Source organism: Chroicocephalus ridibundus, chromosome 5, assembly GCF_963924245.1.
Source record: "Chroicocephalus ridibundus chromosome 5, bChrRid1.1, whole genome shotgun sequence".
Classification (NCBI taxonomy): Eukaryota; Metazoa; Chordata; class Aves; order Charadriiformes; family Laridae; genus Chroicocephalus; species Chroicocephalus ridibundus.
Window position 1 is genome coordinate 5011543 of NC_086288.1, and position 23352 is coordinate 5034894.

General features: G+C 41.2%; 1 protein-coding gene across 3 annotated transcripts in view; it reads right to left on the reverse strand.

Annotated features, from left to right (window-relative positions):
* Positions 1–874: 874 nt before the first annotated feature.
* The window catches only part of UGT8 (UDP glycosyltransferase 8), a 43004-nt gene continuing 20526 nt past the window's right edge, over positions 875–23352 (reverse strand). For 2 of the 3 annotated variants that reach the window (XM_063336754.1, XM_063336755.1), the window contains exons 3-6: positions 8376–8518; positions 7078–7154; positions 5359–5578; positions 875–3713 (exon numbers count right to left, since the gene is read on the reverse strand). In XM_063336754.1, coding sequence (XP_063192824.1) covers positions 3350–3713; positions 5359–5578; positions 7078–7154; positions 8376–8518 — 804 coding nt within the window. In that variant the 3' untranslated portion in view covers positions 875–3349. The remainder of the gene's footprint in view (positions 3714–5358; positions 5579–7077; positions 7155–8375; positions 8519–23352) is intronic. The other variant, XM_063336752.1, reaches the window with a different exon arrangement.

The following is a 23352-nucleotide window of genomic DNA, read 5'->3' on the forward strand; positions in this document are numbered from 1 at the left end:
GAATCACACCTCTGTAGTGTTGTACAGCAAGGAAGAAGAGAGTCATTTGTCAAGACACCAAGAAGCCCCAAAAGTTTATTAAAGTTGCCAAGGTCTTCTGAAAAGTCACCAAAGGAAGCGAAGCTCGACTCAGCTTCAGAAGGAATCAAATGGCCACCTTCTGTTTCTTACTAATACAGCTGCGCACATTAGATTTCATGCACAAATAAAGCCACTTATAGGTACCCACACAAATTAAGGAGGAAGACATCGCACCCAGGAAATAACAGGGCTAAAATTTTTGCTTAAATGTATGCACCAGCATTTTAATTGTGTCTCTTCGCTACTGGTGTACGGATCAGACTGACTACAGCAAATACTGCATACTTACCATGCCATAGAGTAAAATCAGAACATGCTCAACTTCATGAAAAGTGGTATCTTTCGAGAACATCAAAAAGATGTTAGCACAGAATAGCATTAAAAACTGATTTTCCAAGTGATCTGGGGAGTAAGAGAAAACCGTTAGCACATTGACCGATTTCCTTAAACTCTAAATACTTGATAGCTATCTCCTATTTCTGCAGGTGATAATTAAACTGTCTTGTTCTTACGGCTGCTTTCTTCTTGAATCTTTGAGCTAGTCAAAGGAAATCAGAAAGCAGAATACCAAAACCTACCGCAAGAGCTAAATTTTGACCCAATTTCACTCTCCTGTCAGGCATGTTTTGTGGAAACACACCCCCACACACCATGTTTTCCAGCCACTTTGTCTAATACAAGTTCCTCTATCACTGCAGGGGGCTGAAATGAAAAATAAGGCAAATATCAGATCGTGTTTGAACTTACAAGAAAGTAACTTTGAACACAAGAGGTATTTCTATAGATCAGGTGGATCAGACCCACCTAGAAGTTTGGCAATACAATTAATAATGCAGCAACTTCCTCTTTTTACAACTGAACTGCAGCTTCTTTATATCTACAGAGACTATTCAGGAATCAATCGTCTCATCTAACATCCCTGTGAAAAAACTTTTAGTTTTGCTTTCCAGGAAATGTGTATAACTTAACACGTACAGAAAGAGACAACACACACTTTACCAGGAATGTTCACATAAACTTTAAAAAAAAAAAAAGCCTGCCTTAACAAAGAAGTCTGGTTAAGCATTCCACCTGGCAATTGATTCAACGCTCCTACGGGAGATAGATCTACATTCACAAAACATAATAATTTTTCATTTCAAATACGTATCATGCATCACGGTACATACCAAGAAGAAAAAATTGGTGTATCCTAATAAGCATCCACATTTATATATACTCACACACACTGGGTACTTCAAAATAAACAGCATTCATTTGAACAAAAACATACTTCCAACAACAGAATTTCTCTATTAAATCCATGTTTATTGCTTAAGTTTTATCACAGTGGAGATTAAATTATGCTTAATCATCCGGTCAGTGCTTTTGTACCTTCTTCAATGCCAAAAAACCCACATTTAAACCAAGTCATTCATACACTCGAAGTCTTATTACCATCCCACCATTCATCGCCTCTGTGTGCTCCTTTAGTCGCCGCAAACTGCAAGATTGTAAAAAGGTATAGCTAATAGGCTTATTTATAATACCATTTTCTTCAAGTATTCAGAAAGCAGTACAAGTAGCTGTACTGTATATTAGAAACATATCTGTACTGTTATTTATTGCTATAGGATAGAGGCTCCTGATGGAATGATAGTGAAATATCGCATCACTGTGTATGAAGATGATCTCAGCATCCTGTAATCATCACAACTCTTCCCATGTTAGTGAACAACACTAGGTAAAATGGGTTTCTCTCCTTTCTCTTTCAGGCATGGGATTTCAAACTACAAATAAATAAAGCATACACTCACAACATGTGTAGTGCAAATTCCAAGTAAACAGAATGACATGGAAATAAACTCATAGTTGCCAACTCTGGTTGAGCAGGGCGGTTGTGATTTTTTACACCCAGCACCCTGCATCCCCGCCCTCGGTGGCAGCGTCCCGTGTCGGCGACAATGATTGAAAGAGATTGTTGCGGGGAGGGACAACAGCAGGGGAAGGAGGAGGAGGGGGGGACAACCACCTCTGCAAACCTCCCACTCAGGTGGCCAGGCTTCACCCCACTCCTCCCGTGGGACCCGGGAAGGAGCGGCTGGTCCCCCAACCCGGAGAGCAGCCTCCCATCCCGCATCTGAGAATTCGTATTGGCAACTACGTGGAACATGGATTGCGTGGCCCAGACTAAGAGAAGGTAGTATTATTTTTTTTCCAGATACAACCATTGAAAGAGAACACCTACAACACTGCGATTTAGAAAGAACTTAATAATAATGAGAATTAATAGGAAAGACATTCAGCTTGGGGGTGGAGGGGCATTTGCTGTTTGGGTTTTTTTTAAACAAACCCCAAATAGTGGTTTGATGCCGCACAGCTCTGGGCCATTACAAAACCTTCTGCATTAAGCACAGGGCTAGGTTTTCTTTTTTGTCGTTGTTGTTTGTTTCATTTATTTTTCTTAATTATGCAAATCTACTTCCCACACAGCCACATTTTAAACTGAAACAGAAGTCCCTAATATTTTTACGGCATAAGTTATGTATGCAGAGAAAGGCAACAAATAAAATTTTGTATAAATTAGAAATTAAGACATATTGTAGACTTGCTCAAGACCCTTTTCTCCAAAGTACTGGTAGTGAGCAGAAGAGTCATGCAGCTTATCAGTAAAATGAGTATATATTTTTGCCGTTTTTCTTCAGTGCTTATTTTAAGATAATTTTTCTTTTAATGTCTGTGTTCTCAGTTCACAACTTGCTATTTCTTGCACAAAGACTGGGAAAAATTATGTTGGGTTTTTTTTTTAAAAACAGCATTCTTACACAACATGTTGAACCTTCAACAAAGGAAACAGAACTTGCACTAAAGTTCTCTCAGCTAAAAGATGGATATATTAAAATAATAAAAAAATAAAAGGAAAAAACCTCTGCAAATAAAAAGAAACCTCTCCTCATTTGGGACACACACATTTAGCTTTTAAAAACTGAAAATTCATAAATATGATCATTGAATAACTTCAGAGAATTAAGGCTTCTAAAAACTTCAGTGCCAAAATAACCTCTCTGCATCAGTATTAAGAACAAAATATTTTCCATTTTAGGTTGTGCTTGCCTTTTTTTTTTAAAAGACTTTTCTTAGTTCCGTAGGATTTTGTCACATAATATTACATACTGAAGGGGAGTGTTAGAACTGCTTATTGAGGTTTTAAGTAGTTGTTAGACTAAGTTACAGCGATAAAATTCGATTACTGATCTGATTCATTACTACTTTACATGGGGCAGTTGGCTCATTTCACCTTTTTTTCATGCTTAATGTGGCCATTTCTTCTATACTTGCCATTCGGTATCCCGTTCTGGTAGTGTCCATTAACAGCTCTATGTTCGTCACTTGACCAAAGATGTTTGCTTTGTTTGCGGATAAATTTTGTTATCCTGGCCAAAATATAATAAAGTAAGGCAGCACCTACTAGTACAACAAAGGCAATATCCAGTAAGAAATACTGATAAAAAGAGATGCTGTAAACAGCGGCACGTAGATGTTGGGCTCCGTTGTGACGGAGGATGTAATTAATCCAGTATACAGTCCGGTTAACAGGATGACCAGGTTGGTCTTTGTGAATCTCAGACAGCCTCTGGGCCCGCTGCCGGTAGCTGCGGGGAAGAAAAAGAAAGAACGGGGAAGAAAAAGAGAAATTGTCATCATCGCTCTGAGCAAAGCAAGCCTGCAAACACGTAAATACACTTAAGCCTCTTCAGATCAAACAGCGTATTACTGCAGGACCCTCACGAGCACCAGCACACTGAGGGCTAGACAGAGCAGATAATCTATCTTTACATCAGCCCTTACAGCTTGTTGATGAAGAATGAGTAGAAAAGTGGACGCACCTGCGACTAAAGGCAGAAATCCACCCTCCAGCAAAACTATGAAGAGCCAATCTGACCTGCTGCCAGAGGGGAATCTTATCTAATCCAAAACAAAGCCTACTGAGTGAGAAGCATTTGCCTTTCCTGCTGTAAAGCAGGAACATACCCTGTCTAACACACCGCTCGTTTATGTCATTGTGCAACTGAATTACTAGAGAAACACAGAATAAAGTGAGAAACTTGGCTGTGATTGTGCAATAGACTATTTCTGCTTGGGTCCAGAGTTCAGCCTAACACTTCCCCCCTCGCCCCCCCCAAGCGGGCTGTCCTCCCAGGAGCCACTAATGTTGAGTTCCTTCTCTCTCCCCTCACCACAGCTGCAGGGTCAACAGGTTATTTACGCAGGACTTGCCTTCCTACTAAGGATAATTGCATAACGGAAAGGTGATGCAACTCATGTTATCAAGATCTCTTTAGTGACATTCCCCCTTCTCACTCCTTGCAGGTTTCTCCTTTCCCAAGGCAAGCGCCGCTTTAAAGACTCTGCTCTCATGAAAGCAAGAAGCACTATCAGCGCCACGCTCCAAAACTATGGTTACAACCAGGGAACCCGTCGTTATTTTTAACCTGAAGATGGTCTGAACATCACAGATGTTTAAACCTGGTTCAGAACAACCTTCTAAAGCGACTCTCCTTGTACTTTAATATCCCTGAGCACATTTGTTTGTTGGAAGTAAAGAGTCATGAAACCCAATGCATGGGCTTTTACTTATTCCACCTGAGTAAGAAAAAAAATTACAAAGAACAGATTGGAGTCCTCATATTCTTAATAATTTTTCAGAATATTATCACTGCAACAAAAACAAAATGACCTTCCTGACCCTAAGAGAGGTTATTACTGGCCAGAACAGGAAGATGTATATTTATTTTTTTTAAATCAAATCATGGGACTTCAGAAAAAGTTACTTTTGAATACATCCATGTTTTTAGCTACAATCCAGACACGCCACCCTACAACTGTACAGGTGTATTCTGCTCCAGGCCCCTTAGGCAGCAAAACAGGCAGACTGCTAAATACAGAGCAATCAAGAAACACACAAAAAAAAAAAAGAGACATTGGTTTGCAACAAGGAATAAGTCAAGAGAGGTTTGTTTCTATAACCTTTCTGCCCTTCACATGGCAACTGTTACAAAAAGCAAATGAGACAACTGAGTTTTGGTGCGCTGAGCAACAAGCCTCGCACCTACACAGAAACCTCATCGCTTGAGAAACCTTGTGAAATGGGACAACCACCCAAAGACTTGCCCCGATGTGCACACAAATAAACCCCAACATGCAGTTCTTCCCCTTGCACAAAAGTTCCGTATATGGATATTTATCTCATACCAAAGATTTAAACTAAAAGCAAAGAAATAATCACTCGTTCCATACCTGGGATCATTGATAACTTTTACTAGGGCTTCATACAATTCGCTCTCAGTGACGGTCTTCCAGTTCAACAATATTCCCATGCCTTTGGCCTGCACACGAGTCATAGTATCATAATGGTCTCCAAAAAGGGGAATCCCCACCACCGGGACACCGTGGTACATGGTTTCAAAAATGCTGTTCAAACCTCCATGACTAAGAAAAGCTTTAATGTTAGGGTGACCTGAAAACAGAAGAGGCATGAAGATTAAAAAAAAAACATTTACATTATTTACATTTCCTTAATGTAAATTTTGAAGCAACTGGGTACAACACATTTGTCACCATGATTCTGTAGCTGCAATTCAGGAAGACAAAGATGAATGCAACTTGTTTTGAAGTTCTCCTCCTTAAACCCACTCTGCTGAAGTCTCACATGCATTAAGTGGTTTCCTTAGACACTGAGAGGGAACGGCCAATGCAAAGGCAAATTCTCATGCATGCGAGTCGTGTAAAATTACTAATGGAGTAATTAATATACATTGTTTACTCCTGAGTAGCTGCAGGTGGTGACTCTAACCAGTTTAGCAGTACAAATGAGGCAGGGAGAGAGCGTTTTTCCTCATTATTCATACGAAATACAAGCTATTTAATGACAGGACAACTGAGGTTACGTTCTCTCTAAAGCTTCACATGCCTTACTTCAGGCTAGCGAGATCTGACAATAATGCTAACAACCTCGCGTAATGGGAAAAAGGAGACTGCCTCCGAGCAATTTAGTAACCAAAACAAATCTACCGGCTTTAAAAAGTCATTTGCCCAATCACTGCATTATGATAAATACTCCAGCCGACATGCACACACAGACGCACACGCATGCTTAACGCCATCATCAGCACCCACCACAGCACCGGCGCCGTTTTGCAAATACAAACACCCAGGTACCCCAGAGACAACCAGAAATATTCTGTGGCCCCCTCAGAGCTGCAATGTACTCAGCTACCTTTCCACAGGGAAGGAAGGGTAAAAAAAAATAAAATACATAGACTCTAACATAGTCTTTACCAAGAGATGAAAGAACACCAAGTTTCATCTCTGCACCCGAGAACCCAGAGTAAGTCAGGTTGCAGAAAAAGTTTATTATCAGCTTGTAACACATGCCCAAGCTCTGTTATAACTGTCTTTAGAGAAAAATAAACGTGTGTGTGTATATATATACACACGCACAACAGTATGCACAGTAGTTTTGATGCAACATGAACAACTTTTGGATGCTCAGTTTTACAACTTTTCCATTAAGAGACCAGGGAACACCATTCCATGCTTTTTCATAAGAGAGAAAATCAACAGTTACAGTTGTCAGTTCCCTAAAATAGCAGATTCAAGAAAATTCCTACTTATTTATCTTCAATAATTTTTTTTTCCTTGACTGTGTCGCTCCCGTGGCATATAAGACACTTGTGAAAAAATTTTCACATTTATTAAGCCAAATAGTCTTTGGAACAATTATGTCTTTCTCCACACAATTAACTTAAGGAAAAAAACATAGTGCCAGGGAAAAATAATTAACATCAGAAAGGTGTTTGATTTCATCATCTTGAAATTCTGATGAATTCTATATTCTTGTTCTATGACATCCATTACAGAAGTGATCCTTCATTTAGAAGGACAGTAGAATATTGTTGGAAGAGCAACCTGAATTCAAGTGAGAATAATGAATGCCCGATCAAAACAGATACTCACCAAGGAGGTCATTTTGTGGTAACCATTCTATAAGCTTCGTATTATTGCCTAAATTCCTTGGTTTGTTTCCTGAAAACCTAAAACAATAAAATCAGATTGAAGATGACTTATCACGACCTCCAAAAATCAATAAACTCAAACCAGAGAATCAAATCAAATGATCCATGAGCCCTAAGCAGATCTTCGGTTACACAGGGATCCTGTTTACTCACTGTTACAAGAAAACAAAACAGGCTCAACCAAAACATTGTAAATATTTAATAACTTCCAACTTTGTGTTTTTTTATCATTCAATCTCCTTGCAACATGGCTTGAAATGCAATGTTTTCTATCAACATAATGGCAACATAGTCCCTTCTCAAAGCATGAATAACTCTTCCCACTGCGACCGGCAGGAGGTTTTATAACTCTCTACGGCTCCGACTCCACTGCTTTACTGAAAGCTCAGCTGGTTCAACTCCACCAAGAACATCCCATCAGCACACAAATAATAATCCCTACCGTCAACACAAGGCACTGCCTTTCAGTTGGCCAGTTTCACATCGCTCTTGATAACTGACACCGTCTTAATTTAAAAGGAGTTACTAATACCAGGAGGGGAAAGGCTGACAGCTCAGCTTCTGAGGCAAGAAGCTATTGATGAAAAGTTTGGGATCAGACCGAGACAAGGGGTTTTGGTTTTTTTCTTACTTGCTCAACTGCCCGAAATCCAATAGCAATGTTTTGCTCACCTGAGGTTGCTGGAAAAAGTTTAGCTCATAAAATACAGGCTCAAAGTACAAACTGATAGAACAAAAAGATAGAACAAAAGAACAATTACGAAAGTCTATGTTTACAGATAAAAGAGGAGTCGTCCAAAAAAGAGAGGAAAGAGAAAAAAAGAGAGGAAAAAGAGGAAAAAGAAGAAAGCTAAAAAAGAATAAAGAAGAAAGAAACCCTAGGATTAAATCAGCAGGATGTCACTCTTACTCCCCAGGGTGGCTTGCTTTATCAGAAATGATGACAGTATGTCACCAGTGTTATAACCTCACGACTCTTTTCTCTGTCCCCAATGCTTCTAGCATATAAACTCAGCATAGGAGTATAACCTATGCCTTATTCTACCACAAAAGAATCATTGTTCCTCCTTATTACCAGGGGACTGTGACATTTCCACAGAGAGCATCTTTCAAAAGAGCCAGGTCCTCCGTGCCACCCAGACCGTCTCAGTTTCAGCTTCTGCAACTCTAGATGAAGATGGCACAATAGGAAATGAGCGTGCTTCAAATCACCGCGAGTACATCTATCGTTGCACTTACCTCCAAATAACTCTCTGAGGCAGCCTCGCCAGAGCATGTGCTAACTTATTTGCTATATCTTCTGACAGGTACTTCACTCCAGCTCCAAACGAGACGAGGACAAAGCCATTTTCGTTAGCACCATTCACCCATGTTTGGAGATCCTGTTAAAGGAAAAATCGACACTGAGCACTGTAGAAGCATAGGTAAGTGGCAGAAACAGATTAAATAAACATCACTTAGGAAGAACAGTTGTTGGTCCCTCTGTTACTTCACGAGCCAAGTTTCCAAAGTCATAAGCATTTTAAAAGTCACTGAGTACGACGACTCGATGATTCAGAATCCATGGTACAGGCTGTGAACAGCAAAATTCTTCCGGGTTTGGTTTAGCTTCTGTATTAACAACCAGTTTCGTAAGACGATTTGTCCTTTCCTAACTAATCAGTTGACACACATTCACAAGTTAACGCGTTACATTTTAACTCACCAAAATATAAATAGATCTATCTCGTAGCACCAGCCTGGAAGTACAGCACAGGAAATACACGAGTGAAGTTTGGGACTTAACTGTGTGATTTCTAGCCTTAAAGAAAGTGAGAGGACTTCAAAAGAAGCCAGAGCTTCAAAAAACACCTTCAGTTTCTACTGCTTCAGTATTTCAAGGAGCCAGGAATAACATTGCACCTGTATGGCAAGTACAGGGTGGATGTCCCTATTTCTTGGGCCTATATATACACACTATATCTTAGACCTAACTGTGTGCCTCTTCCACAGCGAGTTACCAGTATTTTATTAAATATTCACAAGTGCAACAAAGGCCTTCACATCCTTAAGCTCATCCTCCTCCTGTAATTACTCTGATATTACTCTAATTATTTCCAACTCAACTGTTGGCAGTGGAAACTAAAAAAAAAATAAGTTGTACCACTCACATATAGATCTCTCAGTGCCAAGGAATAACTTATATTTCCCAGGATACGGTTTAATTCTGGTCTCACCAAATTTGAGCACAAGCCTGCTCAATAGGAAATAAGCAAAAGGAAAATTAAGAGCCATGTCCACAACGCACCTCTTGTCCTGGTAATAAACAGCAGGCCAGACAATAATAGAGTAATGCTGTGCTATCGCACTTCGGCACAAAACCACAAAAGCTACCACAAAAACCAGCAGGCGTAATGAAAACCTGCCCATTACACCGGGGGTTGTACGCTTATTTCTGCTATGCAGTGAAAAAGGGACTTCCATCTTCTGTACAATCCACACGTTTTCATTTGTCTTCATCCTTTTTCCCGTGCACTTTCTTTTCCTTCTCTCCCTGTCCTCCCCCCCATCTGTATGGGAACAAGGGGGAAAGGGAAATGAGGGGAAGCGCCCGCGACCCGCCTCGAAGCTGAATCATTTAATATAGGCTGAACTTCTGACATAGAAGTTTCCAAGTGGTTATGTGATTTATTTAAAGATTGTCCTTGAATTTTACTTAAGGACCTAAGGCATGCTGCAAATGTAATTATATTATAGTCACTTTTACTTAGTGGTTCAACTAGTTACATCTTAAACTATTTCCTACCTGTTGTTTAAAGCTAAATAGAAAAATAACCTTTTGTTCGCTCTAGGACAAACCATTCTGAAAAGCAATCAATTGCCATGCTGTAAACGACAGCTCTCTGCCCATTTGTGACATTTGATCGAGTTATATTCTGAGAGCTCGCATCACCTGTGACAAGGTGGTTTTCTTCTGGCACCTGGAAGAAGCCCAACATTCACAGGCTCTGGTCTTCACAGGGCACCCACCCACCCTCATACCTGCTGGAGGGGCAGAAACCTGGAGGTTTCTGGAATGCCGCCTTGATGACATCTCCATGACACAGGTGCTCAAGAAGCCAACAAGGGGAGACACTCTGTTGGACCTCATACATACAAACAAGGAAGACCTTGTCTAGGATACAAAGCTCAGGGGCGGCCTTGGCTGCAGTGACCAGGAGATAGAGAAGTTCAGGATACCAAGTGGACAAGGAAGACAACAGCGGCATCTCCTGAACTTCACGAGAACTGAATCTATCCTCTGCAGAGACCTGCTTGGAAGAATCCCATGGGATACAGCCCTGGAGAGAAGAGAGGTTCAGAAGAGATGACTGATATTCAAGCATCATCTCCTCCAAGCTCAAACATGATCCATGCTGATGAGCGGGAATCTAAGTAAAGTCGGCAGGAGGATGAACAAAGGACTCCTGGCAAGACTGCTCTGCTTAATTAGAAATTCTGTGGGACTTCACAACTCCGATGTACCCACACAGTAAGAATTAAACATCACTATTCATAAACAGCGGAGGTATAAAATACTTCCTTAGAATGGAATTTCTAAGATACCATTCAAGAATACCCTTGTATAATAACAAAGAGCTACTATGTACTTAGAATTTTACATAGGGGAAAAAAAAGAAAGGAAATTTACTAGGTACCATGGAATTAGTCACCCTACAAACAGGCTTTTGCATTTCATCGTTGTGCAATAGCAAAGCAACCTGCTTCACATTACTATGGCTGATTTCATAGCCAAACCTTTCTAACCCATCCCTTTGAAGGTAATTCCACTGCTTCAGCGGAACACAACGTGTACAAAGGCAAACTTAGGTCTTGACAGGCAAGACAAGATCCTGCCATCAGGCTCAAAAGATGGAATTTGTCTACCATATTAAATGGGATTACACAAAAAAATAAAAATAAACGGAATACAAACTGTTTTATTTTGTTTAAACTGAAGCTTATTATCTAAGCGCTCCCTCTCCTGACCCACTTTTTAAGCGTGGAATCACACAAATCCACACTCATAAGCCCTCGAACTGGAATCCAAGCAACAGAACTTTGCACACAAAGATTTTAATTACATTTCAGAAATCAGGCATGCTTCCCCTACAGACAGGTTCACACAAGGAAGAGATAAAAGAAACGAGGTTTGCCATTCTCCGAGTTGGTCAGGTGTAAATCAACTCTGATCCGAGAGATACAACATCATTAACACAAGCGCAGAAGGCAGGGACCTGGCTCAGACAGAACAACAGCCTACATGGCTACCGTGGGCTTCCAGACCAGAGCTGGATGATGCCAGGCCAACCCACATCAGAAGCAAAAAAGAGACCTGAAGTTGTCTTCGGGGTTTCTTTTAGGATGCTAAATTAGAAAGAATACAATTATGTTTTCCTCAACACAGTCAGGGTCAAAACTGTCCTGTGCCAACCTCAAGAACATCCAGAAAAGCTTCAACTCAGCTTGTTGTATTTTGACATCAACCAAAAAGTTCTCCCCACCACCACCCCCGCCCCAGTTAGTCCTAATTTTACTCAAGCTTTCCATCACGCTGGTAGTAAGAGGAATCACTTGCCTGCCTTCTGATCTGCAGCCCCTTTCCAATCTGCTTCCCCAGAGGGCTGCTGGAGATCACTACCATGCATGGGCTGCAGAAAGTGAACTGCAGACTTGCATACATCTGTGTCATTCCTAGCATAACACAGCCTTAAGTAAATGGGATCGCTAAGCATTGCTAAAAATGTAAGAATTGGGTAAAAAAAATTAAAGAAGTTAAGAATGTGGGACTTACACTGCCTCCTTGTAATGCTCCCCAAGTTTGTGACCTGGAAGAGTCCATTATTCTCAGGTTCCTTTAACGTCTTGTAATTATTTCTCCTGACTTTAGTACAGAGTTTCTAAACTGAAGATCTAGTGAAATTGAATCCAAATGAGTGGCATTCACAGGTCTTTGGTTGCAAGATAGACCTGAACGTCCATCCTGGTACAATTAGCTGGTCCACGGCACAAAGGCTGAGTATTTTCTTGTACTTTCCCTGTTCTTTACACAGCACACAAGGTATAAAAGTGATACGCACAGTAGTTAAAAAGCAGGCTATGACCTTGGCACGTGAAAGAGACTAAATACTTCATCAACATTATTACTGTGGCTATGTACATCACTTAATTCGTGCATATACATTCCTAATGTGTACTTTAGGAAGCGCACCGCGGCGGCTGTGATGCAGGATGAGCAGTGCAAAATACAAGCTTTGAGCAGCTCTCGCAAAACCCAAACCGTGGCAGAAAGCACACTGACGCCAGAGGACAATTTTGTTCGCCTACAGTTTCAGCATATCTGGCCAGTATAGCCTTTACTCACCTTCCTACCTTTCCACTCATTAAGGCCATACTAGCCCTAACACCCCAAGTACCAGTCTCAGTGAAACCACCACTCCAACACTGTACGCTACAAGAGTTTCACCGTCACTTAAGCTCATCCCCTAGAAATTCACCCCTTGCTTTTTCTTAAACCCACTTACACTTTTGACCTCCAGCGCATTCTGTCTTCCTGATCTAATTACGCACCGTATGAAAATGCACTGAGTCAGGATGAGTCATTAGAGCCGCCTTCATTAAAAGCAGCTTTCCCTGTTCAGGCAGCATTTTACAGCTAATCGCTCACAGCAGGAAAGTGATCTCCTTTTGCCCAGTTTAAATGATGTTCAAGTTCACTGTAAATTCAGTGCAGGGATTTTTTTTTTTATTAAGGATACTTAATATTCAAAATTACAACTTTTGAGGTCTAAACCTACAGTAAAGGTTTGAAGAGGGGGGGTTACTACATGACAAGCCGCATTATTGAGCATTCTTCACACCCTTCTTCAAACTTCAACTGAACACAAAATTGAGAAGGAAACACCCTTAACTTCTGCAGTTATTTCGAGCTTTACATATGAAGACAAGCACTTCTTTAAATGGTTCTCTCTTTCAGTGACTGTAACAGAGCACCTGATTGCTTTTTTCCCCCCCAAATATACATATTCTCAGGTTTTGTTGTGTAGAAAGACGAACTCTTGCCTCAATTACTTGAAGTCCTAGCATAACCAGCAGACAACACTGCTTTGCTGAGGCTACCCTGCCAACTTGACAAACTAACCAGCAGCTCTTCCAAACTAGGAATTAAACCTCAACTGTAACCCCCAAACCTTGATGAACATGAAAGTAAAATTTTTAATAGAATTTCTGAAAAAAAAAAAAAACAACTTAGATCAGGCACTCACATAACTAGTAGTAGAAGCAGCATTAAAAATGTAACTATTGTTTTTACATTCACACAAGGCAAGCTGACATTAATGAAGTATTAAGCTGGATACAGAGATGCACACCATAATTTTCCAGCAATTTTAAGACACATAACAGAAAAGCCTGGGATTGGAGAGGTATTCATAAAAATGACTTGAGTGAGGGAGGCTGTCTTCTCAACAGTCAGTGCGGAAGCTCAACCTCAGCTCAGACAAATCTGAGCCCCTACAGCTGGACACATCACCATCTTCTTGCCCACCCTCGTCTCCTCACCAAGCACAGCATGACTGCGGATGACGTTACCCCGTGTGAAAGCCGGCAACCTGTGAAGTCTACTATAGCACAAGTTCAGTTCCTGAACTGAATTGTGAGCTAGGTTTTGGACCAGAATTTTGGTATTCATCCCATTATAACTTTATATACATCCCCAACAAACCATCACCTGACACATACATTAGTTAATTACCATTTTCACTTGAGTTAAGTGATCAGAAAAAAAGTTTGGTTGCCTATGAGTAACCATTTCTGTTGCCACTACATTACTGAAGAGTGAAGGTTTTTGAGCATCTACTGGTCTTTTACTGAGGTTCTCCCTGGGCTTGCACGGGGAGAATAAGCACTTATTGATCTATGCTGTACTATAGGCACGAAGCGGGCAGGGGGAGGAATAAAAATAAAATAAATCTTTTGACAATTCTCAGACAGAAATGCTATTGTGCCGACCCTACTATGTGAGCTTTGTTCAGTTTGATTTTTCTAATTAGCTATTCTTAGCAGGCTTAGATGCTAAATGCACAGCTGTGACTATAGAGTGAGGACCCAGCTGGCAGTAACCAGTGGTGCCTAATACTGAGCTTTGTTTCACATAAACAAAGTACACAAATACAAACATAACCGGGTTTAATATCCGAAGCTTTCCCTGTTCAGCTGCTCGATTCAAGTGTGTAATAGCACAAATGCCTGTTCTTTGAATATGGTTGCAAACCACCATTCCCCAGTTGAGAGCACAGGCATACTATGCAACTTCTACGACAAAATGCTGCTTAGAGGAGACAAAACCAGATCTATTTCAAAATAAATAAAGAAGAAGCCACATGAAGTGATCTTCAGAAAGGAGATACTCACTGATAAGTAAACAGAAAGGTACACAGACCGTTTTTATTTGTGTCCTAATTTTTCTGTCATCTTCCAAATAGTGCTTCTCTCAAGTGAAATATTTAAGTGCTGTATTAATACATTTTTAAACTTCATTTCAAATTTTACTGAAAAAACAACGTTTCAGCAAAGGCAGTTAAAGATCATACAGATGCTGTTACATGACCTTTAATATCACTGAACAAATGGAGTCCTATCATCTGATCTGAAAGTTATGTAAAAATAATACGTCAGTCTACAGCAAACCCAGAGAAATGCCGCCGCTTTCAGCAAAGTACACTGTTTGTATTTACTTGCCATGAATTTGTAAATCAGTTTAGAAAATAGTTGGGTTTTTTGTTTGCTGTGACAAGCAAAGGACACAGGACAGCAGCCGACCGCACCGAGCAGAGGACGGCTGGCACCTCCCTGGCTCGACACATCCAGCTGCTTTCTGCTGCCTCAGCCAAACGTCCCCGCATCAGCTGGCACGCCTGTCACACTCTGAAGGTTATTTTTCCACTAAATTCCTGCCTTTTAAGAAGCCATGGCCACAAGGCAAACGTGCTTGTCCCATTGTACCAGGGTTTGCTCCTTTTCATATCATCGGGCTCAGCCAGCTCAGTTAACAGCAGCCACGCTGCTCCCAACCAGGACAAGATGCTTCCCCACCCCACCATTTCCCTCTGGATTAATTGCAAGTTAATTGTCTGCTTTCCTCGGGTACAACTTGCTGTCAGCCACCAGCCTCCTCTGTTGCACCCTTGTAACTACTTTTTTTTTTTCTGGTCTCTCCCCTCTACTCTCCATTTATTCTGCTGTCTGAAGTCAAACTTGTAAAAATTAAACAGAAAAAGGTAGGGTATTTGTAAAGTATCAGTAAGTTTATATCTGGTCTTCCCTAGATATACTGATGTTGGCTGACCTGCATTATGTACTATTAAGATGCTGCTAAATCTCATTCTATTAATGACATCTACTATACACACAGTCCACACAGTTAATATTCACATTTTTTCATATTTCATAGTTCATATTAGCATAGAGTAAGATAATTCCAAAAACAATGCTTTGTAGACACCAAAAAAGCATACTCAGATTACGGCTAAATTCCTCTATTTTCTTGCTGGTTAAAGCTGTGATAACACTCTCAGTTGGCAAACAAACTCTAGGATCTGAACTGTTTTCCACTGGGACCCCAAGCACTACCATCACATACCAACCTAACAAAGCTGTTGATAAAGTGCTTCCTCAATAGCATTAGACACAGATTCAGGCCTGTTGGATCTCAGACTTTTTCCTTTTATGTTCCTCACTAATTATTTGGTATATATAATGCATGTTTGGCTTATCAAAATGCATTGGGGAGGGAAAAAAGTCTCTAAAGCCTTATAAAGTTTTTCGATGTCTAAAATGTTGCATTTTCTTGCCCCTGACCTCTATTGCCTTTTCCCATTTAACATCCAACACCAACAGAATGTTTAAATCCAATTAACTTTAAAAAGAAATGAAATTCAGACTCAAAAGTGCAGGCAAGAAATACAGTACCGCAAGCCTTTGTCTTTCCCTCCTGTGTCTCAGCCCTCTCTAGAGTTACAGGCGTATCCAATGAAGCCTCCCAGAACATGGTCTACCTAAAACTAGAGGTCAACCTGAAAACTGCCGCGCAAGTACTTCCCTGATGCAACGTTCTCCATCAAAAATCCATTACTCACTGGACCTTTGGCAAGCACCCTGGGAAAGCAACCTTGCCTTTCAAATGAATGGAAGGTAGGCGAAAATAAGAAGTTTGCCCTTCAAGAGAGGTGATTAAAATCACCGCATAGAGTAGCGGGTGCAGCAGAGGCAGACTCAAATCCAAGATTCAGATTAAAAGCCTTGTTGACGTTACCCCAGAGGAAATATTCTGCTAAAAAATAAATTAATAAAAAAAAGCATTCATGCCTAAGCACGAAGCCCCATCACATTTCAGGCATACACAGAAAAGTCTGTGATTATTAAACATAAATGCAAGCTAAGGTTTTGCCAATCCTCCTACAGTTTCAGTAGCTGCATGTGTAGTAGAAAAGCTGCACAAGTAACAGTTAAAAAAAAGACAGTGTTAAGTATCAAAACTGTTTTTACTTACTCCGTTTACAGAGCAATGGGTCAAATTAAGTTGCAGTGATTACAGTAAGAAGCAAATTGAAAAGCAGCTGAATTTAAACCCCAGACCTCCGCATTACAGGTACTGACATATAGCCCCATCCATAAATCCACATTATAAGCTAGTTTAGGTGAGAAATTTAGTGTTTCATTGTTCCAGTATGACACCTGTGCTCTGTGGATGGTGGAAGATATAATTCTAGCCTGCAGCTTGGATTTAATAATGGCAAGTTCTTCATTTCCTTTTCAGATGAAATAGCTTCTCTTTCTCCCTGGAGGTTACCTCCTCCCTTCTCCCTTTCTTTAAGGTTTAAATATATATAAACACACACCCACACATGTATTTGTATGTCTGTATACACACAGAGATATACACACGTAATATTTACATATGTTTATATAATATTTACATATTTTAAACAGGCCATGAGTCATCACCCCTTCTTTAATAAGCTTAGGACCAGCTGGCTTCCGAGCCTGTGTTTAAGTATTAAGATCTCAAATCCTTCAATAAGACCTCCCCACTCTCCTCTTCTGCTCCTACACTTAGTTCGGGGGACCAGGATCGCACTCACAAACTCTTAGGAGAGCCCCATCTACGTGTGTGTTTGTCTCCCCCTCCACCTTTGTGCGAAAAGCATGAAGGCCGACCAAGCACTTGCAGCAGCATTCGGTGAGCAATTCCCTGGTTTCCCCCTCTTACGGGGAGCATTGAAAAAAATTACTGTACGCCAGGTTTCAGCCAAAGATGAACTGACTCCCTGGAGGTATGATTCTCTGGAAGGCAAGCTTTTAACGAGAACAGCATTATTGGAAGACAGATGGTTTTTTAGGCAGAGAAGCTGAAGATACATTCCTGATTTTCCCAGCACTCTTGTGAAGGTCAGGTAAGAGGTGCTTGAAGCCACACCACAGGAGAGGTTACGTTCCACCTGCTCTCAGCCACTAACGCCAGGGCAGGGAGCCAGGCATGGGACCGTCCCTTCTCCTCCCCATCCATCGTGTTTGGTTCTTCCTCAGAAGCCTCCATCCTCTCCTGGAGAGCCCTGCCACGGACACCTCGCCACCCCAAAAAAGGGGTGCTGGCTAACACTAACCCAGCCGCAGCATATATTAATGCCCAAGCAGGTTATTAGCCAAACACCAGTTATCCACTTCACCTGAATAACCTTTAAGCAACTAGGACACACGAAAAGAGAAGCTGGCTTGATTACAAAGATCGTTTTTTTACAAATCAGTAATATTAATAATTAGGCTTGCTGCTCTTAAATGCCAGCTTTGTCTATGTGCCAATGTCCCAAACTATATAAACATGGGGTTCAAACTCAAGCACGTTCCAAATACTAGAGAGGAAAAAAGTATGCCTTTGGAAATAAGTTCCTATCTTCTGTTTCTCCGCAAAATGTTAGAAATTATCCTACAGCCTGCTAGAGAAGCAGCCATGGAAAAACACCAGCTCGTTATTTGTCCTACATGCAGGTCAGTCTTCAGAACTCGAAAGAGACACTTGAAAGCACTGCCCATTACCCAAGTAAACAAATCTTGTTGATTTGTGCATTTCAGTACAAAAACTATGAATTACGATATTTTAAAACAGAAAACCTGTTTATAATAGTCAGTTACGTTAACCTGTTTGATTTTTTGTAAATAAAGAAACATAGTAAAATAACTTCAATGATTTGACCCATGCAACACCCGAGGTCCGAACCTCGCATTTCCCATTCCCGATACACACAACCATCTCAGCTGGAGAAATAACCACTTTGTACTACTATCCCTGAACCAAGTAAACACATGCTTTTTGATGGACAGCACAGGCTTGCTGAAGAACTTTGGTATTTGTTCATCAGATCACTGGACGCCACCTTATATTTGGCACATGTACTTGGAGGGTCCACCTTCCCAACCACGTTTTACTGGAGCTACTTAACCAATTTCTGAGATCAGCCCTGCACCCTTTGCCCAGTCTCTTACACTATACAGGTAGGTGCTCAATCATGCATCTTCCCAAATTTAAAACGCAGTAGAATAGAGGAATAGACATAGTTCATCAACCTAGCCGTACCGGCGTATCTGAGAGTGGAAACAACAGCAGTTTTATGACTGCAGGTACCTGAATAGCTCAGGCTCTTGCGTAGCAAAAGATCGATTGTTGGGGCGGGGGGGAAGAAGCTTTATGTGGAAATATATTTCAGAGCCAAAATCCATGATCACATGGTTCAGCACCGAATTTACAGAGTGCCCCATATTCTCTATCACCCTCAAAAGACTTTTTGCCTCCCCAGGTGACAACCACACACATTTTAAAACAGCTCTAGAATTGCTTTACATCACCAGAAATTTACAGACAAAAGTAGCTCTTTAAGAGCTACGCCCCAGACTTTAAAAAAAAAAAAATAAAGTGACAGTGCTGTACCACGTACAAAAATCTACTGCTACAGTCTGCAAGAGCTTATAGACGCTGTCCCGGAATTTGAATGAAGGAGGAAAATCTGATCTTTAGAATCCTTTACTCCTTGGAATAAAACGTCTCTTTATTGCTCTACGTAATTTAAAAGATAATAAAGATCAACTAAAACATGCCTAGTAAACATACCACTGTCAGCAAGACTCGGAAAAAACCTCAACTTTTTAGAGAAGATTTTCAAAGCCACCAATTTGTTACCTTGATCTAGATCTGTATAACAACAAGATCAGATAAGAGATCCACAGGGAGGAGTGAGTAGGTTACTGTAATTACTATTTGTTGACAGCTAGGGCTGAAAGGACAGCTTCTACTTCTGAAACGTGAACACCCTCTTTGTAGCATAAGTTTAGTTTACTCAGGTAAAGAAGAATTAAAAAAAATAAAAATGAATTGTCATTTGTTTCTCTTTCCCTGTCAAGGACAAGTGGCATTCAGTCTGGAGTGCCACCTCAAGATCAACATTGAAAAAAAGCATTGCATTACACAGAAATATTTATGAAACTTCAGAAACTGCGTAGATGTGAAAAAGAAGCAGCTCAACTTAAAAACTACAGGGTTGCATCATTTTAGTCTGCAATATACTATTTTTTTTTTCCTAAAAGCAACACAGATTCTCTCAATTAGAACTGTGTCCAAACTGCAGGATCCAGTCCATGTCCAAACACACCTTATCACTGACTCGTTGATGGAAAGGAGTCTTTTTGAAACTGTTCAGCTGCTTTTCTTGCAGGGAAGACGCCTGCTCATTTCCAGTGCCCTCTGCCCTCTCCTCGCTAGGGACCAGGTATTTCCCGAGGCAGCTGCTTGTGGCACCCGTCACATTTCTACCCTGATTCAAGGACGTATCTTATCAGGCTGATTAATACCTACCTACCTATCAACCTAGTCACAAGATATAAATGCCATAGCAGAGGTTTCCCCATTGTTCCTTAAAGCGTGTGTTACTTTAAAAAGCCAGCTTCATTCAGCTTCGCAAGATCCCTCTGGAGAAGATTAATACAAGAGAGGCAGAGAAGCCTTTTACTTTCCTAACAGACTGCCAGTTATCTGGAAAATACTGCCAGCGACACCATACACTTCATAGTTTAAGTCAGCAATGACCTTAAAGACTTGATATTCAATCTGTCTCTAGCTTTTCCTCTTTTAAGGCTAATTCTGCTTGCACTGTCCTCTATGCAATTCAGAACATACTCTTTTTGGAATTAACTATACAAACCCTGGACTCTCTCTCACATGCATGCAAGATTTTATTCACTTATGGGTAATGAGTGCAGCCACATTAACCATCTCCTTGTCTTTCAACAGCGCCATTAACCATCTCCTTGTCTTTCACACAGCACACTATGCAAGAAGCGTCTTCTAAATCCACACACTGAAAACAGCAGGCTAGCTACCACAGAAGACGACTCCTAACTGTGCAGTGCCTATTGCCGATGCTGAGCTTTGCAAAGCAGTGACCACCATGATGAAGCACAGTGACACAAGTTATGCTCAGCTTCATCCACCTGCAGCAAGGATCAGAGGAGCCATCCTCGGTAATTTTAGTCACTGACATATTGCCTCTCTGTAAAGGGCAAGACTAACCCCGCTACGCCGAGAAGAAAACTCCCAGCTGCCCGTGCCATGCTGCAAGGTGCTGCAGGGAGCCAGGCAGAGCGGTGACCTCCAAAGGACCCACTGCTCTCCTGGCTGGCTCTTGGCTCCCGCTTCTCATCAGGCTGATCACTGCGACCACGCCGAGGGACACTGCGCCAAGCGCAGACCAACATCAGGTCACTGCCTTAGAGGGACAGCAAAACAAAAAAAAAAAAAAAGAGAGGAGGATGGGAGCCTGGCAAAGGCTTCCCAAGGCATCTGGGCAGGCTGCGTCCTGAAGACACATTTGCAGTTTGTGTACCACAGCCGGGTGCTGCGTGCTGCAGGCGGAATTGCTGTAGAGCTCAGCAGCAGCTAAAAATCATGCACGCCACAAGACCTAACTGCACGATCGGCTATGCTGGTTTCTGATCTTACCAAGATACGCCTCGCTAAGGCCAGTTCCCTTCACGGGTGACGCACAAGATGCACGGCTAACATACGGTCCCTGCAGGGACTGCAGCCTGCCCCTACCCGAGCACCCCGCCAGCACGGCAGAGGCTCTGCGGATGCACTGTGCAGGCTCCGGCAGCTTGACTTTGGCTACATCCACTGTGGTCCCCGAGCCGAGCACACACACCCCCCTCCCCCAAAGCACATCACTTAAAGGCCAAATGCTGCTACAGACCCTTATGTCTCTTACCAGACATTCAGTTCACAGGAGAAAAAGCTTCCATCCTGACATCCTCTGAAATAAACCTAATTTACCTGCACCAAAAATACTCTGCCCGCATGCAGTAAGTGGGGATGACTGGAGGGATTTACAAACCCTTCCACTGCCCCGAAACAAAGTCATTAATGCAACTGGGACAGAGACAGAGGAAAGCAAGAGCTCTGGAAACCATCCCCTCACAGATGCACCATTATGACATGGATATTCAGCACCCTGTGCTACACACTATTAAAGCTGTGTTTTTCTAACTTTTCTTTAAAGAAAGTTTAGGAAAAACACAGGTGCAGACTCTGAGCAACCACATCCCCTAAAACTGAACAGCCATCCTGTAACAGTTTGAAAGGCCTTGACCTTTGTCTCCTCTTCAATTGTTTCATTATTACTCTCTGCTTTTTCTTTTTTGATTATGTTAATTATTAACAGAAAAACAGAGCTTTTCAGTTATGTGTAGGAATTCAGATTTGGTTAAATAAACTACTTTTTTTTTCTTTTTCACTGCCCCCCCCCCCCCCAAAAAATAACAAACTCTCACTTCGGACGAGGCAGCAGTGCCACTGCTGAGGTGCCTGAGTATTGTATGTTGAGCAGGTATTTTGGACCTGAAGAAAAACAACACGGATTTTTTTTTTCCCTAGCACTTGCCTAACAGAAAAAGTGGACTAGGCTACTTCTAAGCAGTTTTGGAGAATGTAAGAGACTTGCATAGCTTGTAATAGCAGCTTAAAGTTGCCTGCTAAAGCTGTTATGTCCAGCCACATACCCCTCTCCTCTGATGATCATCTCTGGGCAGGAACATCACTTCCGTTTACGAGACAGCTCCTGAAGCATCACCATTTCCAGCATCACCGTTTCCAGCCCAGAAATGTGAACCAGCTCTGCTTCTGGCTTACCTTAATGCACCAGGTACTAAAAGCTGCAGAAAATAAGTTAGCAAAGGCTCCTGCCTTAGAGATGCAACAACAGCTGAAAGCAGTCGCAGCATCAGCTATCCAACTTTAATCTGCCAGGATAAGGCGACAGTTAGAATTCTATCTAAATCTTCAGTAAAAACAAACTGATTGCCCAATGATTTAGCTACAATACATACCACAGTGGATTATGCGTAACAGTTTAGGCATGGACAAATTATATGATAAGAGATGAACACAATCACTTTGTCTCTCGCATTCAATCAAATCTTGCACTTAGAACATTGTAAGAATGAATTGCCCAATAAAACTGAAAAGAATGTAAATAATGTCTCGGTTCACACATAATTACATGGTGGTTCCCCCCCCCCCCCCAGTAATAAGTATTTGCCAGCATGTACTCTATCTACAGGTATTTCAAGGTCACTGTCAGTCTGGCTATGTTAAACATTTTACTTATTGTTCCACCTTCTTGCATCATAAGAGATTGTAACAGGTTGAAATCTGTGGTTCCAGATTAAATTTAGAAAGTACACAGAAATATATTCTCAAAAGGCTCCAGATATATATGTGCGTATAAACATATATCTCTGTATCTATACACACACATAATCCTATAGCAAAACACTGAAAGAAAACTGCTCCTTTCATTTTCTTCCACTCTATTTTATAGCAAAGAAAGTGCTATCTGCTTTTGAGGACAATTTTTTTTTTTTTACCCTAAAGACCAATCTACAGAGCTAAAAAAAAAAAGACAATGTTGATGTAGTGCTCAAATTTGTCAAAGACATTTTTCTTATTACAGAAAAAGAAAATATCGGTTTGGAAAATGAAGTGCTGAAACTCAGTCGAGCCAGGATGTTTTTCCTGGAGAGAATACGGCTGGACTTTTAGACAGCACATGTTACCTTTAGTCTGCTTTCTCAGAATATCTGTGCAGCCTGACGC